At 33.3% G+C, this 16,793-nt stretch overlaps 1 protein-coding gene across 4 annotated transcripts; it reads left to right on the forward strand.

Annotated features, from left to right (window-relative positions):
- Nucleotides 1–3,271: 3,271 nt before the first annotated feature.
- On the forward strand, nucleotides 3,272–6,957 carry LOC107863285 (F-box protein At4g00755). Of its 4 annotated transcripts, none has more exons than XM_016709145.2 (6): nucleotides 3,272–3,380; nucleotides 3,930–4,116; nucleotides 5,098–5,511; nucleotides 5,613–5,791; nucleotides 6,156–6,274; nucleotides 6,437–6,957. In XM_016709145.2, the coding sequence occupies exons 2-6, from the start codon at nucleotides 4,002–4,004 to the stop codon at nucleotides 6,708–6,710; spliced, it is 1,101 nt and encodes a 366-aa protein (XP_016564631.2). In that variant the 5' UTR covers nucleotides 3,272–3,380; nucleotides 3,930–4,001; the 3' UTR covers nucleotides 6,711–6,957. The 4 variants fall into 4 exon arrangements, with proteins under 4 accessions (XP_016564631.2, XP_016564627.2, XP_016564628.2 ...); XM_016709141.2 differs by having other exon boundaries at nucleotides 3,297–3,380; nucleotides 3,900–4,116; XM_016709142.2 differs by lacking the exon at nucleotides 3,272–3,380 and adding an exon at nucleotides 3,410–3,533 and having other exon boundaries at nucleotides 3,900–4,116.
- The last annotated feature ends 9,836 nt before the right edge of the window (nucleotides 6,958–16,793 follow it).

Below are 16,793 nucleotides of genomic sequence, written 5' to 3' on the forward strand. Positions count from 1 at the left end.
TTAGGTAAGACTTAGTTTATCAAGTATATCTTTTGATGACTTTCACAGTATTTATAGATAAGATTTAGTTTCTCAAGTACACCTTTTGATGACTTTCAAAGTAAGCCTTCTCAAGTATATCTCTTGATGGATTTCAAAGTAAGTCATCGCAAGTATATATCTTGATGACTTTCAGAGTAAATCTTCTCAAGTATCTCTCTTGATGACTTGAAGAGTAAGTCTTCTCAAGTGCATCTCTTGATGACTTCTGAAATACATTTAAAAATATGACTTTTTTAATACACTTCAAATATAAATTATTTTAAAATAATTAAATAATTTTCCTACACATTAAAAACTATAACAAAAAAAGGCTACATTCGTTCCTGATGTAATTAGTATTTATTGAAATGGTCAAGATATTCACACACTGATCACAATATAAGACCACAAAGTAATTATGTGTTGCTTGCTTACTATCCTACCAGACAACCACCATATGTTCCAAAAGATATTAATTGTCTTACTAGAAACAATGACTTTGTAATCCATTACTTACATTATGTCATATACTCTTGTATCAATATGCCTTGTAATGGGAAAAAAAAATCGTTTTCACCTTAAACTATATCCGAAAAGTTTATTCCACACCTAAATTATATTAGTAACTTATTACACACCTTAATTATAAAAAAGTGATATTATTACCTCCCCGCGACCCCCATTCTAAGGCGCGTGTGTTACACTTATTTTAGGCGCGTCCAACCTATTAAATAACAAAAGTAAATGACTAAAAATATTTAAGGGAAAAGTTATCGTTTCCACCCCAAACTATAGTCGAAAAGTTGAATCCACATCTAAACTATATAAGTAACCTATTACACACCTCAACTATTGATATTCACCTAGAGAGTCATCCAATCAATTTGAATAATCTTTTCATTAAATTCTGTTGAAATAGATTTAATAAGCTAAGTCTTTAATAAATAAAAAGGTACCCATGTTAACATTTTATTGACTACAACAACAACACCATATCCTGCTAAATTATATCGGACTACCTTCAGTCAAAATTAGTAGAATTAATAGAAAAATTTACAAAATAAATATTCGAGAAATACCAATTTTAATAATATTGCAACACATATTTATCTATAATCTATAATTTATAATCTATGTCTATAATATATTAAAAGTGTAAAGACTATTAGAAAAATGATTTAAACTTTTTACCCTTCATTAAAAAACTCTTCTTTAGACAAAACTGTTTTTTTTTTATTTTTTAATTTATTATTTAATTATTTTTTATTATATTAACTAAACTTCCTAAAATATATGAGACTCTTAAAATATATGGTAGGAGATTAATTAATATTTTCCTTTTTACTAGACTTTCTAAAATATATGATACTCGTAAATTATATGGTAGGCGAATTAATTAATATTTTTTCTACTATTTAATTAGAAAAATAGGAAATTATTTCTATAAATATTGAATTTCAACCAGTGGAATTTTATTTTTACACGGCCAGCTAATTTCAAGGGGTAATAGCAGAATGAGCCTTTTTTTTTTCCTTTTTTATTTTCTTACAATTATTTTCCTTTGATTAGTTCCTTCTCTGTGAGCCAACTTTTAATCTTCAATCTTCCCATTAAAGACAAGTTTTAATTATTTTTATTTTTTAAAAATTAAAATTATAAATTAAAAAATTAGTTGTAGAAGATAATTTGGACTCAATATATGCAGACATGAATTCTTAGTATCCACTGTGTTCTTATTTCATTGATGTAATCTTTCACTTTATTATTATTCAACACCCATTAAAGCAAATTAGTAACATAAACGTTGAAGCAATCATCACTATTTTATAGTTTGGTACTTTTCCGTTTCAATTTATTGTAATATTCAACACGTGTGCATATATCTTTTCTTTGTTTTCATTCAAAACTGAATTAGTTTATCAAAATTGGATTTTTGTGATGACTATTATATTTTTTTTATAGTTTACAAGTCGTAGATGAATGTCGGTTGACTTTGAATAATTTCTTGTGTAGAGATAGGTTTAATTGTATTGTTTTGATATTATTTTATTTTAATTTACAAATGTTAGATGAATGTAGGATGACTTAAAATTTTTTTTTTAGGTAAAGGTTAGGTTTAATTGTATTATCATAATATCTCTATTAATTTGTCATTTTGTGGTAGTTTACAGTTTGTAGATGAATCTCGATCGGCTATGAGAAATTTTTGTTTGTAAAATTTACGTTTAATTGTATTATTTTGATATTGCTTTTGTCGTATTATTTTGTTGCAGTTTACAGGTGATAGATAAATGTTGGTCGGCTTTGAGAATTTTTTTTTTCGTAAAGGTTAGGTTTAGTTGTATTATTTTGATATCTCTATTATCATATTATTTTGTTATTGTTTACAAGTGGTAGATGAATGTCGGACAACTTTGAGAAAATTTTTATGTGTAAAGATTAGATTGAATGTTGATTCGACTTTTAAAAATATTTTTGATAAAGATTAGGTTTAATAAATAAATTCTCCATCTTTACATACTCAAAAGATATTAAATTTAATTATTCTATTCATCTTTATTATTGAAATAAATATCCTATTTAATGAAATATTTGAACTCATTAAAGTGAGGTACACGCGCGAGGTGCGTACACATACACTAGTTTAGAAAAACATATGTACGTATTATATACCAGCATCTATATAATTGTCTGCTTCCAGGTATACTATTCATATTTTGTATACCTTAATGGTATTATTACAGTGCAATTTAACTGTTTGTATTATATTTCGGATAATATTTTTTTCTCGTTATGTCAAATTCACACCGCTCATGATTCTAACTAAATGAGTATTATAGATGGAGAAAATTGAATTATAGATGTGAACTGAGTTGATAGTAAAAGTTTTATCAAAGGACATACAAAGACTCATTTAGAAAAAATGATAAATTGTTATAAATGGCTATTACACCAAGTCCTAGGTTATTTTGGTTGATGAAATGAGTCAAAGATATGCTAAAATAATACTCCTTCATAATGCAGCAATATTAATTAATTAATTTTTTTAATTACCTGCAAAATAGATGCAATAATAATAATTGTTGTTATTATATAGTAATACATTAAATGAAATATTTATTTAAAATTTAAATGTATTAGGAAAAGAATTAAATGAATCAATTTAGATTAGGCAAATTTAGTCATGAGTGTTCAAAGCCTTGATAGTACACGTGCATGATCCAATGACAGTGATCCCACCAGTTAATACGATAAAACCTATCTTTGTACTTCTCCTCATGTGTCTATCCTATCCTGTTAATACCCTCTCTCTATTTCTCTCTCTGCAGTCTGCTACATAAAAGGTCCACATATAGCAGGTAAGTAGTACTTATCATCCTCTCTTAAGGTATATGGGGGTATCAAATGTTAGACATTAAACAATCTTAATTAACGTTCCTTAATCCTTAATCAAATATGTCTTGTACTAATATCCTTTCTGGCTTTTGATTGCTTAAGAATTGATTTTTAAGGTGTGGCTGTCGGTTGCATTATTAAATTCCTTTCTCTTTCTCACTGCATTTTTCTCTCACTTGGGATTTGTTTGTTGATCCTTATCCTTTTATTTTTGTTCCCATTTCTTGCAAAAGTTGAATTCCTTTCTTCGCCACCCTTTTCTTTTCTTGTCTGATTTTTACATCTTTTCCTTTCTTTGTGAATCGGTTTCACCAGATTCCATCTCTTTTAAGTTATCTAACTTGATTCTTGGTCTTTATTTCTTTCTTTTCGAATTTGGATTGGAATTCTGAATTCAACCTTAATTGGAGTGCATTTATATCAAATTCTATGTTTTGACTGGCTTATTGATTTCTAATGTTTGTCTTGTGGGGTTTTGATAGGTGATTGAACGTCTTCATGACTGCGGAAAGTGATAAAGACTGAAGCTTTACTAAGGTTTCTTTTTAGGGGAAAATTGAAGTAGAAAGTTTGTAACCAAAGAAATGGATTTTGTGCAATGCCTTTTACCTGACATGTCTACAAAGATCCTAACGTGTTTGGACGACCCCTCTGATCTTATCCGGGTTTCTGCTGTTTCTAGTTCTTGGCGTGAATTCGGTAAGTTTTTCTAGTTGTGCTCTTCATTTTTAATACTTTGTTGTTTTATAAGTTCCTTTGGGCTGGCTGTAGTTTCATTAGTCTTAGTTTGGACCAAAATTGAATAAATTTGAAGAATTGGTGATTTCACGATGCTCTTTATTATAATTGTTGGATGCTGGATCCTATATCTGTCGATCACTCTTTGTTGCATATATAATATAACCTCATAGATGGCTTCTTGAAAATGATATAACACTATAAAATGCAGTACTATTCCTTTCATATTCCATTACTTTCATTCTATATAGCTAGCCAAACTGAAGTGTGTTGTTTGTATCTGTTAGAGTGAGTTAGAGTCCGACATTGGTTGAGAAATGGACGGGTGGTTTGCTTATATGGATTTAGGTGATCCTCCCCCTTTAGCCTAGCATTTGGGGTTGAGTTGTCCCATGTGTCAGAGACAGATCCATCCTTATTTGGGATCCGGTCTGTGCCTGCCAGATCCATCCTTATTTGGGATCCGGTCTGTGCCTGGACGTAAATGGGTTTTTAGAGTGAGTTAGACTCCCACATTGGTTGGGGAATGGACCAGTAGTCTGTTTATATGGATTTAGGCAATCCTCCCCCGTAGAGGCCAAGCACTGTATCTTTATTCTATCGATGAGTGACTTAAATTTTTATGGTGTTATTTAGTGCCATTATCAACTTTTATTGCTTAGGGCGTTGTGCTATTAAAAGATTTGGATCAGAATATTTGCTATCGTGAAATCTGAACAGTCTCTAACCCCCTTTTAAATCCTTCCGAAGGGCATTTTTCGCCCGTCTGATTCTTTTGGTTTTTGTCAGAACTTAAGAGTTCCTCATGTTTATTCGGACTAAGACATCTTTGTATTCGGGTCGCTTTTATTTTGATCTCATAAATCATTCATTTAGAAGTAGTATGCAACTTGTGTTTTCTTATTGACTGCCTTTTATACCAGAGAATCAATTCTTGTGCAGTGATCGGGAATGGCTTGTGTAAGCATCTCTGTTTAAAGAGATTTCCTGAAATATCAAGTGTTGCAAATATGATTGAAGTTGAAAATAGGGTTGTACCAATGGTATCTCAGTCTGAAAAGACCGCGGAGTGGTTATTTCTGGAGAGGGATCACAGAGTTTATGCATTTTTGACACGAGGCCTTTCCAACTGTGTGAAGGAAGACTGCTTAGTAGATGCAATCCATGCATCAAGCACTGACAACTATCCTGAAGAAAGCATTCTGAATACATTAAAACCGGGAGATCGTGTTGATTATAGGGCTTCATACTGGTCAAGTAGAGGAGAAAGTGATCCTACAGTTCCTGAGACACTAACATATAAATTAATCTCAAAGCTGTGCCTGATATCAGAAATTCATGTACAACCATTTCAAGGTTGGCACCTCAAGCTCTTATCTTCTATGATGTTTCTGATTTGTTCTTTCTGCTTATTTGTTAGTGCTCCATTAACCAGAAACATTTTGTTTTTGTAACAGCATATTTCCAGTTTGGCATTCCCATTTATTCCTCAAAAGCTATGAAATTCCGAGTGGGACATCCTAATGTTAAAATAGATGTAGAAAGTGACAATGGACATGAATCTGCTGCTGCTCAAGGATCTTATTGTGACAAGTTCGTATGGACATATACCTCACCAGAATTTCCCATTGCTCAGGTAGGAAACAGTAATGCTATTTCAGTTTCCTTTATTCTGACTAGTTCTTACCCATGAAATGGTCCTCTAGGCTGACATCTTTTTTGGGGGGATAATAACTACTTCCAAAGTCATAGTACTGCACGTTTTTCCCTAACTAAGACTATCCCTGCCTTCCTGGTCTTAGCTGTGTCGTAGCATATATTAGTCGGAAGTGTATCATCCATTTAACACAGCTAGTAGGTGTTCATTAATAAATTGGTCTTCTTTTTTGCTGTCGAAATCAACCAATTTAAAATCAACTTCAGCTGCAGCTAGGTTTTGGTTAAGATTTCAACTATGTGTCAACTTTGTAACAGATAAGTTTGGCTTCTTATGGGTACAGGAGAACATCTTGCAGAAGTTTAAGCTACCAGAACCTGTTCTTTGTGTTGGTGGAATCCTACAAGTCGAGCTTTTAGGCAGAGTTCAAAGACAACAATTGGATGGTCTATATTATATATGGTCAGTTCCCCCATCTATGATATTTCGGCCTCAAAAATTCTACTCTACTTTTATTTTCCGCAATTACTGCAGTCCGTTTACCATATGGTTTTAAAGGTCATGAGTTTAATCTCAGGACTTGAGGGGTTTCTAAGATAGCTTCATTAATTAACTTTTTTATAGTGTGTCGCACGTTCAAGTTGTTGGAAGACCACTCTTGCCTACATTTGATGTTGAGATACTTGATGAAGCTGGGAAGTGCAATCTGAAGTATTGCCCAGTAGAAAGGTCGTTGTGCCAGTCAAGTAAGAAATCTTCTGAAGGAGGAGAGTCAGGCAGTCCTCGGTTTCATAGGTTCAGGGCAAGCTTAAGGGGATGGGAGCAAATGATCCTGAATACACTACTTGGCGCCAGAGCTGACCTGGTTGATGATGATTCAGATGAGGATGACGTCTAGTTTTGGTCCCTTTCGAGGCCCTAGCAGTTGTTTCTGTGAGTGACCCTACTTGTATCTGCTACTCACCATCTATGAGGCAAGTTAAATACAAATGTCACTAGACTTGCTTCTGGGCATCACTGCTGTAGTTTCATCTATAAACAGATGCCATGTCCCTGTATGGAGGAACATAACATAAACATGTTCCATTCTGCCATTTCAAATGCTAAACTACTGCCATCTTTTTTACTAGTTAAAAGTTGTATTATATCCTGAGTTTTCGGGTTTAACTTTCTTATTGACAATCATAATGATGGTTGGGCTGCTGCTAAAGAGAAATTCTTATAATACCATCCATTACGCCTCATCAGTCACAAATTGCCAACTGAAAATCCAAAAGAAAAGGCCAGTAAAAGAGGGTATAGTAATAATAGTTCGTCTTCAAGTGGGGACTCAGTCGGGACTAGGGGTGCATACTTTGGTAGATATCAAAATTCTTTATTATTTGAGTATACGTAAGTCGAAGTTGAATAAACTGTTGTTATTGAATTTTCGTACTATAAAATATTGAAATCGAACTTAAAATTTCTAAATTGTATGAAATTAATTTGGTATGGTATGATAAATATTACTATTTACTATTAAACCAAAGTATTTATTGTCTAATGTCTCCAAGCACTTCATCCCTCACGCAATGAGTTGGATCCATTATCACTCCTCTGCTATTGAGTGTAGTTTTGTGAAAAAACAAGGCTGAATGGTAGTTCGTTGGGCTTATTGTTTTTCAGCGGGTTGCTGCTAGACGGATATATTATAAGAGAAATATTCACTACCATCAATTCAGAAACTAATGTACTTGCTGTAGCATATTTAAGCAGTTGTTGTCAAACATTCAACAATTAACTTACTTGCTTCAACAATTGCTGTCAAACATTCAATAACTAACGTACTTGCTGTAGCATATTCGACAATTGTTATGAAATTCCTAATAATTAACTTACTCATTGTAGAAAATTTAATTAAAATCACAATCCAATCTAAATTTTGCTCTTAAGTTGGACTAATATCACAACATTTATCATTAAATATGATTAATTCAATCAATTAGCAATCATTTAACTCAGTTTAATTTATTACATTTACAATCGTTTAGTTGATCTTGTGATACAAGAATAATGGCTGCCTCTTTTGACGACATCAGTCAAAGTCACTATGTGAAGAATCAAACTTTGGTCGCATGGAGGGCATGGGATCATACTTGGAGGAGACGTTTTGAGCCTTCCATTGATCAAACCCAAGTGTGGAAGATTGCTTGGAGCCTTGAAGACTTAAGGATTCTCGGGTTTGGACCACCTTTGTTGGATCACGGTTTTGGTTCCCTTTACTAAGGGCATTTTGGTCACTTAGCTTTAAGGGCTTTTTGGACAATTCATATTGTCTTCCAACACACCAAGGCCACCCTTGGTCATTAAGGGTAATGTGGTCTTTTTATCTACTTTTGTAATATACTCTAAGTAGTACATTTTAGGTCTTTTCTCTTTAGTTAATGAATGATGAACATTTGAAAGACTTATTCTCTCTTTGGAGAGTGCAATACCTTAGTATAGTTCTTAGTTAGGGTTTGAAAAAGTCATCCTTAGTATAGGGCTTGAAAAAGTCAATATTGTTCTTTGCTTGAAAATAGTGGATCTTGGGTGAGTGATTCCCTTGATAGTCATCGTAAGAGTGTGGTGTTGTTGTTACATTAATTAGGGGTTTAGTGTTTGAATCACTCTTTGTTCCTAAGTCTTGTAACAAATCTATATCTCACTATCTATCCTTTTATTCTTGTAATCTTGTTATTGTTTGTAGTGGACTGTTTTTGTGTCTTGTTGAATCCGAAAATTTGTGTTCTTGTTGTCATCTTATTCTTCACAATTTGTGTCTGGTTTGGGTGTCAAATACACCTTTGTTTCTTGTATTCTTGTTGTATTTGTCGAATCCGAGTGAGGTCTCCATTTGATCCACGATTTGCTGTGATTTTTGGACTATTTTGGAGGGTGTATTGGACTGTGTTTGTGGCTGTTTCATGTTCCTCTTGTTTGTCTTGTATCATTTGGTATCAAAGCATGGATTGGTCTTGTTCCCACAAGATCAATCTTGGGCTTGTTAGTTGAAAATAAAAAAAAAATTGTTAAAAAAAAAGTTGAATCTAAAAATTTCAGAAAAATAGCAATCTGTCCATTTTGTGTTCTTGTTATGTATTGGCCAATATTTTTACTTGTCTTTGTTGTCTCTAAGTGTTAGTTTTTCCCCTCACTAACACGTTGAGTCTATATCTTAGATTTTTTCTTGAAATGTTGATGTTGTTAATGTGAACAAAGTGCGGCCGATTGTTGTTGCGGGTTCGAGACTTAAACGTGTGATGTGTTGTTGGTTCAAGTTTTGAACGTGTATTGTGGAGAATGTGTTGTGGAATTTAAGCTTGGGAAGTTGTTGTTGTTGTTTGGGAGGTCCAACTTGAACCTTAGAACTTCAAGACTCAAAGTTTGTGTTCTTGGTGTTCTTCACCATCTCCATATATTGTTGAAAAAAAAGTGGTTGTTGATCTTAGAAGTTGAAGAAAAAGAGTGCGTATTGTGTTAGTCTTGCAAGACATAGATCCAAGTTTCAAGGTGTAGTACTTGTGACTCAAAGACTTTTCCTACACACTAAAGACTTTACATCACTTCTCAACCACTTTCCCATGAAACGAGCGTCCATGTTTTAAGGAGAAGTACAAGAAAAAGTCAAGTCTTGAAAATTGAAAAAGGCTCCAAGACTTATTTTCCCTCCTAAAATAAATTCCACCAATCTAAATTAATTTTTGACCAAGACTTGAACCTTTGAGAATAACCACTTGATAAAATCGACCCAATATGTGGTTGCCACATCATTATTTCTACTGTTCACGCAATATTTTCAAGCTCAAATTTTATATTCTTAGTTTCATGTTATTGTTTCTTTAGTTTCATGTCTTGATTCTAGAATTAATTAACAACTAGTAATCACCTACTTAGTTGTAGATTAATTATTGAATCCGTTTCTTCGTGTCTTTGTTATTTGTGTGTTTTTCTCATTTTTAACTCGTATTAACTTCTTTGTTTCAAGTTCGTACGTAAATTTTATTTTATTTCTTGAGTCGATCAAGCAAGAATCCATTCCGACCACCAAGTAGAATTGACATCTTATTGACTATCGGAGTATAAGCAACTTTCAATATTCGCCGCTCCAATTGTGAGGATCACAAAAGTGAGTGAATACGAGTGTTGGTAAGGAACTTTTACTACTAATCTTGTTTGTTCATTTTGAAGGTTCAAAAGGTGATATAAGGGGAATACGTCTTAGATAGTTGGGGATTATTGTGACTACAACATGAGAGACTATGGTTGTAGTGAGGGGTTTTATGGCTACGAAGTTGAAGGAGATTGCAGAGGCTATGAAAATAGACATGATCGAAACTTGGGCAGATCTGAGAGTTACTATTTTGAGGGAGAAAATGAGGTGAATGAAGTTTCTAGTGCATATGGTGACTTTGGAGATGATTTAGGACCTTGTGATGGATCTTATGAGGACGTTGGGATATGTGAGGAGTCTTACACTTCTCACTTCAAACCTAGATTTGGTGTTAGGTATAACCCTTTCATTTGCAAAGCTTATGAGAGTTATGATAAGAGTACATCTGAGGAGTATGGAGATTCATATTCTCTACCTTGTAGTACTTCTTATCAAGATCGATATAGTGTGAATGGTTATACTAGCTCTAGTGGAGGTTGTTCAACGAGAAGAAAAGGGTATGCATCTCTAAAACTGAGGGGTACTTATGTCCTTTACAATGTTGATCCAAGAAGGAGTGTACACTCCAGAAAGGTGACCATTTGTGGGATACCGGTTTGCCATATTGTGTTAAATGATAGGTACTATAGAAACTATATCGTTCCATCCATGGTTGACTACTTAGGGTTGTTTTGCGAGCCTTTACTCATTCCATACTTCTTAGACGGGTTTAAGGTTATCGAGAGGGTCAAAGTTGTCTTCTCCCAATTTGAGTACCATGAGGAGGTGTGGTGTGATATTCTTCTATTGACATATGGTCATGTATGCTTAGGTGTCGATTGGTTTGCATAACATAGAGTTTCAAATGTGTAAAATTGGCCTAATGTTGTAAGAGACCGGTGGGAAAATCACCTCATGACATACATGCTACCCGAGCTGCAAAGAAAAGTGAATACATACTCCAATCTGAATACTTATGAGAGAAAAAAGATTGAGAGGAGTAAGGGTATGCAAGGTGGTAATCCGAGAGTGGAAAAAGGAGAAGTTATGTGGAGCAAAGCGAGGGGATCACCACCAAACCGAGCTAACATTGTTTGTCCTCCTATTTCTAAGGACATTTGTGAAGGTACCAACATGGAAAGTGATGGAGATCAATGCCGAAGTGAAGTTGCTGCCCAAGCTTATGGAGGACCTTCACAACACAGCAAAGGAGAGTCGACTCAAGAACTTCAAGGTAAAATAGCTAACTCTTACACTTTTGTTCATGTGAATGATAATTGTGTGGCTAGTAGCCCATTGAGTGTGAGTAGTAGATTACTTATTTGTGAGTCTAATGATTCTTTGCCTTTTGTTAATGATGTACATGTTGTGAGTGTGGATACACTAGTTGATCCTATTGATGACCAAATTGACTCTTCTTGTAAGATCGATTTATGTCCATCTAGTGTTGAAGCCTATGTGTTGAACGGAAGTACATTGTCTTTTGTAATTAGTGTTGATCAACCTATTTTGAAAATTTTCCACCACTTAAGTATGTGTGTGATGTCATTAAGTGAAATCAAGTGAGTGAAGTATTTGAAAAAGTTGGTCAACAAAAGGGGAGTGAACCCAAGAGCTATTCTTGGGATAATCTTGAACTTGAAATCTCTTTAAAACATGATATTGAGCTTTTAGAGAGTGCTGAATGTGTTTGTTCTGAGTCTGCCTGTGAAATAGGTCATGCTCTCTTTAGGTATAATATCTTATTTGAAGATGATATAAACACTCCTAATGAGCCTAGTGGTGAAAATGAAGATATAGTTTGCGTTGGAAGCTATAGCCGATATGCTAACCCACTATAGTGTGACAACATTCCTCTTAAAGATGGAAATCTCTTTTTGAAATATGAGAGTACTCTTATGGATAAGGAATGTATAGTCCTTCTTGAAAACCCGAGGACAAATGTGTCATTGACTCCTTGGGGTAATGTTCCTAAATGTGCATCCTTGTTTGATACACTTGTGCCTAAATTGCATGAATTCCAACTTGTGGATGCCAAGTTGTCTAGTTGTTTGAAGGAAAGAATGTGTATGAAATACTTATTCTTCACCCATGAATTCCTTTGCATGTGATTCTTTTATATACTACCTCTTTACCTTTGATGATTTCCATGCTAGTTTTGGATTTGTTTTATGTCGAGGTAGGAAGTTTGTTGGTCTGTCCATGTGTGTGTGTGATAATTCTATATGGATTTTATGGACTTTAGAACCAATCGAAACACCCCCCTTGGTGTGGTCTTTTGACGAGATAAAGGAGCAATGGTATCTTATGGCTCATAAGATGAAGGAAGTTCTACCTTGTGGATTATTTGATGCCATTAGGACCTATGTAGTTTCCTTATCTCTTGGTGATTCCCGCAACCAAATCCTTTGTGCACCTTTTATTGAGATTTTTATATTTAATTCAAAGGATCCTTGGTTATATTGCAAATATGTGCAACCTTGGCATGCTGAGATGATTTGTTATGCTAACCCTAATCCTCATACCTTGAGGAGTTTGTATTTGTTTTCTCTCTCTTCAGTTTTGCAAGGTTTGGATTTAAGGTCGAATTATTTTCAAGAAGAGGAGGATGATACAAGAATAATGGCTGCCTTAGCTTTTGGCGACATCATTCAAAGTCACTATGTGAAGAATCAAGCTTTGGTCGCATGGAGGGCATGGGATCATACTTGGAGGGGACGTTTTGAGCCTACCATTGATTAAACCCAAGTGTGGAAGATTGCTTGGAGCCTTGAAGACTTAAGGACTCTCGGTTTTGGACCACCTTTGTTGGATCATGGTTTTGGTTCCCTTTACTAAGGGAATCTTGGTCACTTAGCTTTAAGGGCTTTTTGGACTATTCATATTATCTTCCAACAAACCAAGGCCACCCTTGGTCATTAAGGGTAATATGATCTTTTTGTCTACTTTTGTAATATACTATAAGTAGTACATTTTAGGTTTTTTCTCTTTAGTTAATGAATGATGAACATTTGAAAGACTTATTCTCTCTTTGGAGAGTGCAACACCTTAGTATAGTTCTTAGTTAGGGCTTGGAAAAGTCATCCTTAGTATAGGGCTTGAAAAAGCCAATATTGTTCTTTGCTTGGAAACGGTGGATCTTGAGGTGAGTGATTCCCTTGGTAGTCACTGTAAGAGTGTGGTGTTGTTGTTACATTAATTAGGGGTTTAGTGTTTGAATCACACTTTGTTCCTAAGTCTTGTATCAAATCTATATCTCACTATCTATCCTTTTATTCTTGTAATCTTGTTATTGTTTGTAGTGGACTATTTTTGTGTCTTGTTGAATCCGAAAATTTGTGTTCTTATTTTTATATTATTCTTCACGAATTGTGTCTGTTTGGGTGTCAAATACACCTTTGTTTCTTGTATTCTTGTTGTATTTGTCGAATCCGAGTGGGGTCTCCATTTGGTCCACGATTTATTGTGATTTCTGGATTGTTTTGGAGGGTGTATTGGACTGTTTTTGTGGCTGTTTTGTGTTCCTTTTGTTTGTCTTGTATCATCTTGTGTATTTTGAAATACTATATCATTGCATTTGATAACTATAAAATATAAATTACACTAATATCACTCTATTCATCATTAAATATGATTGATTCAATCAACTAGCGGTCATTTAACTTAATTTTTAGTTGATTACATTTGCAAGAGTTTAATTGATCGTCTAGTGTATCTCAAATTACTATCTCATTGCATTTGGTAACTATAAAACCTAAATTAAACTCTTAAATTACACTAATATCGCTCTATTTATCATTAAAATGGCCATTTAACTCAATTTTAGTACTGTAGCATAATGCATCAATTGCTGTGCAGTATTCAGCAACTAACGTACTTATTGTAGCACATTTAAGCAATTGTTGTGGAACATTCAACAACTAACATACTTGTTGTATCATGTTTCAACAATTGTTATGAAATTCCTAACAACTAACTTACTTGTTGTAGCAAATTCAGTTAAGATCACAATCAAATCTGTAAATTATACTCTTAGATTAGACTAATTTCACTCTATTTATATTAAATATGATTGATCCAATTAACTAGCCACCTATTTAACTCAATTTTTGTTGATTACATTTGCAATCGATTAATTGAGCATCTAGTATATCTAAAATTACTATCTCATTGATTTTGATAACTATAAGATTTAAATTACACTCTTAAAGTAGACTAATATCACTCTATTTATCATTAAATCATTAATAAATATGATTGATTCAATCAACCAGCGGTCATTTAATTAAGTTTTAGTTGACTACATCTGCAATCTTTTAATTGATCATCTAGTATATCTCAAATTATTACCTCATTCCATTTGATAACTACATATTCTAAATTACATTCTTAAATTAGACTGATATCACTCTATTTATCATTAAATATGATTGATTCAATCAATTAACGGCCATTTAACTCAGTTTTAGTTGTTATAATGCAGTAGTTGCTGTGAAACGTTCAACAACTAATGTACTTATTGTGGAACATTTAAGCAATTGCTGTGAAACATTTAGCAACTAACGTACTTTTAATATCACGTTTCAATAATTATTATGAAATTTCTAGCAACTAACATACTCGTTAAAGCATAATTCAACAACTGCTATAAATGGTTCAGCAACTAACGTTCTTATTGTAGAAAATTTAAGCAATTGTTATGAAATTCCTAACAGTTACATTTGCACTATCGTTATGAAATTGTCAGCAACTAACACACTTGTTATAGCATAATGCAACAATTGCTATGAAACTTTCGGCAACAAACGTACTTGTTGTAGCATATTATAGTAATTGTTGTGAAAAAATTCAGCAACTAACGTACTTTCTGTGAATAATTCAGCAACTAACGTACTTGCGGTGAAAATTCAGTAACTAATGTAATAACTGATGTTGAAAACAAACAAAATATATACTAATAAAACAACATTTATGAATTCTAGCTCCCAACACATTACAAATATCAATTCAGATATGAGTCTCATTCACCACTATAAAAGTTCAACAAAACATAATAAAAAAGTTCAACAAGACATAACAAATCTATTATAAAAAAATTTAAAATTAGTCTTCTTTAAATCAACTAGGACACCAATTTCTTCTCAATGATAGGCTCAACCTGTCTCTTTTTTTTTTTTTGACACTTGACAATGCCTTCAAATTTTTTTTCCACCTTTTAACAACTTCAGGAGTATACGGGTTTGAAATTTTTGATGATGGCCAAATACCCCTCTTAGACATCATGGTGGCGATAGCTTTCTCTAAAGCATCTACCCTAGCAGTTAACAAGTCTATCTTTTTATGACAAAGTTTACAAAAAGGCACCTCAATGGTGGATGGGGTTTCTTGAGAACGCGAAACATTCACATTAATCGGAGATCTTCCTACTCCAAAACCACCACTAAAACGAACAAATCCACTAGTAACAAATTGAGAAGATCCTCCTCCTCCTCCGGCACCAACACCACTAGTACCTCTATCAACGTTTGGAGAAGATCTTCCTCCTCTATCGCCAAAAACACTACCACCTACAACAAGTGCCCTTGAAGGGTCAAAATCCCCCTCAACAACTGTACAATCTCTTTTGATTGCCGCAATACGTGTTCAAATCTCTCTCAAGTTTTTCAATCTTGTCATCTTTAGTTAATTGCAAAGGCATAAACCTAGTGATGAAATCCATCTCCATCTCACTTTGTGTAGGACTTATTTATGGATGCACAATCTACACGTAAACGCGCATCCAAGCGTGCATCAATTCATGAGCTAAAGTTGATCCTATGAAAAACTGTTTACAGAGAGCATTGATGCATAAATAAATTAAATTAGAAAACTTGTTACACATTCTTTAAAATTGGAATCAAATTAAAAAAGAATAATTTTTCTTAACTTTCATCAAGTCGAGAAAATCATACAACAACATCTGAAAGCCCCACTCATAACCATTCAATATTTCTTTAATGTCTCAATTTAGGTAACTCGTGGAAAGAGTAACATGAAAGAACCTGCATTTTGGGGAGAACAATAGCTGAAAACGGCTGTTAATGATGCTGATTTTCTGATAGATACTGTTAATCGAGAAATTCATCCTTAGAGAAAAATGAGTAACAGATCTACTATTCTTGATCAGTTTCTCATCTTCCGTTGATGATACTAATAGAATTTAGTGACTGTTCATGACATAGAATACAAAGATGCATTTTTGCTTTAAGACATTGTTTTATAGATAATAAATTGACAGCATAAAAAGAAGACTGTGAACAATTCAAAACTGAAGTTGCTTATTTGCTTAACCTAACAAGATGAAAACAGGAGATAGATTTTCCTATTTACTCACTTAAAAATTACTAGAATGAAAATAGTTTCTATGCTGAATCAAAATATTATATTTCACAAATCATAATAAAACTAGAGTTAAAAATTCGATCTTTCTGCTAATTAAACAAGTTCTTGAATTTTCCAACTTAAAATTTAAACGTTATTACATTTCACAGTAAAATTACAGTTAAAGAATTAATTTTTTTGTTAATTGAATTGATTCTTGAACTCACCCAACTCAAAACTTAGGCAATCATTACACTTTTACAACAATGTTACAGCTAAAGATTCCATCTTTCTATCAATTGAACAAGTTCTTCAACAAATCTAAGAATTTAGGTTATTTTTAGGTTAATTGAAATGAAAAATTAAAGATTTTAAACAAACTCAAAAGAGGGATCTTTATTAGATTTTTAATATCATCTTGATTAACTATTTCAAAAAGAACAAACCCAA

Source organism: Capsicum annuum, chromosome 3 (genome assembly GCF_002878395.1).
Source record: "Capsicum annuum cultivar UCD-10X-F1 chromosome 3, UCD10Xv1.1, whole genome shotgun sequence".
Classification (NCBI taxonomy): Eukaryota; Viridiplantae; Streptophyta; class Magnoliopsida; order Solanales; family Solanaceae; genus Capsicum; species Capsicum annuum.

Bases quoted from the DNA above. Each gene is read 5' to 3' on its own strand.
- LOC107863285 (XM_016709145.2), top strand. From the start codon at position 4,002: ATGGATTTTGTGCAATGCCTTTTACCTGACATGTCTACAAAGATCCTA. The intron at 5,792-6,155 runs GTAGGAAACAGT...TTATGGGTACAG, and splicing joins CAGAATTTCCCATTGCTCAG to GAGAACATCTTGCAGAAGTT. The intron at 6,275-6,436 runs GTCAGTTCCCCC...ACTTTTTTATAG, and splicing joins GATGGTCTATATTATATATG to TGTGTCGCACGTTCAAGTTG.